This window comes from Mus pahari, chromosome 4 (assembly GCF_900095145.1).
Source record: "Mus pahari chromosome 4, PAHARI_EIJ_v1.1, whole genome shotgun sequence".
In the NCBI taxonomy this organism is placed as follows: domain Eukaryota; kingdom Metazoa; phylum Chordata; class Mammalia; order Rodentia; family Muridae; genus Mus; species Mus pahari.
The window spans coordinates 78,822,892-78,823,973 of NC_034593.1; the positions used below are offsets into that span (position 1 = coordinate 78,822,892).

At 43.4% G+C, this 1,082-nt stretch overlaps 1 protein-coding gene across 2 annotated transcripts in view; it reads right to left on the reverse strand.

Annotated features, from left to right (window-relative positions):
- The window catches only part of Tsacc (TSSK6 activating cochaperone), an 8,077-nt gene that overhangs the window by 6,260 nt on the left and 735 nt on the right, over positions 1 to 1,082 (reverse strand). For both annotated transcript variants that reach the window (XM_029538121.1, XM_029538120.1), the window contains exon 2: positions 240 to 299. In XM_029538121.1, the coding sequence (XP_029393981.1) occupies positions 240 to 276 (37 nt within the window). In that variant the 5' untranslated portion in view covers positions 277 to 299. The remainder of the gene's footprint in view (positions 1 to 239; positions 300 to 1,082) is intronic.

The following is a 1,082-nucleotide window of genomic DNA, read 5'->3' on the forward strand; positions in this document are numbered from 1 at the left end:
GGACGCAGTAGGTCATACCTATAATCCCTGGGATGTGGCTGCTCTGGCAAAAGGGTTGTCTCAAGTAAGGATAGTGAGTTCCATGGCCAGCAAAGTTAGACCTATCTCCTTTACCCCAAAAACCCCCACAAGTACTTTCCAAGTAACCAAGCAGCAGCCCAAGCCAGTCATTTCTGCAAACACTGAGTAAATTGGGAAGGCTGGCTTCTGAGGGAGGGGATGAAGGGGCTGTGACACACCTTTTTCCTTAGTAGGGTTACTAGTTTGTTGCTCCATCACGACAGCAACAGGTCTGGTGCCTGGGAAAGAATAATAGGGTCACATGGTCAAACAGTGTCTTCCTTCCTAAGCACTCCTCCCCCCCCCCCCCAAAAAAAATCCTGAATTGGCTAGAGCTACTCCAATTTTGGGAGGCAGAAGTGTAACAGTGTACACACTATCTCATAGAGGTGTCTGGTTTTAAATTTTAAAATTTTTAATTTTTAATTATGTGAATATGTACATATACGAGTAGATCTCCCTCGAGTGAAAGGTGACTGTGAGCAGCCAGACATCAGTTCAAGGAACTGAGCTGAGGTTCTCTGCAAGAGCAACATACCCTCTTAGCCCACAGAGCCTTCCCTCCAGGCTGTCTCCCTTATGTGGTCCAGGGAAACTGAAGCAACTGAAAATCGATATCTTCTTGACTCAGCCTCTAGAGTTCATTACAGGGGTGTGCTACCACACCAAACAAACAACTGTTCTGAAATTGTCCATTTTTCTCCAGTTCCCTTTGGCAGAGTTTGTGTTAGCGCATTTTCATTGCAGAAGACAAAGCATACCAAATAAGAACTTTAAATCTATCACAAACATGTCATGACTCTTCAAGACTTCTGTTTAATTACTAGCCTTATTTTTTTGGTTGTTTTTTGTTTTTTCCTATATGGGGTGATCTAGCAAGTGGGTTGTCTCCAGTTTGAGACCAGCCTGGTCTATACGACGAGTTTTAGACCAGCCTTAGAGCTCTGGTAAAGATAATACGGTAATTAAAAAAAAAACAAACCTAGATCCCTTTCTTTTGTCACTAACCAGTTACCAGGCTG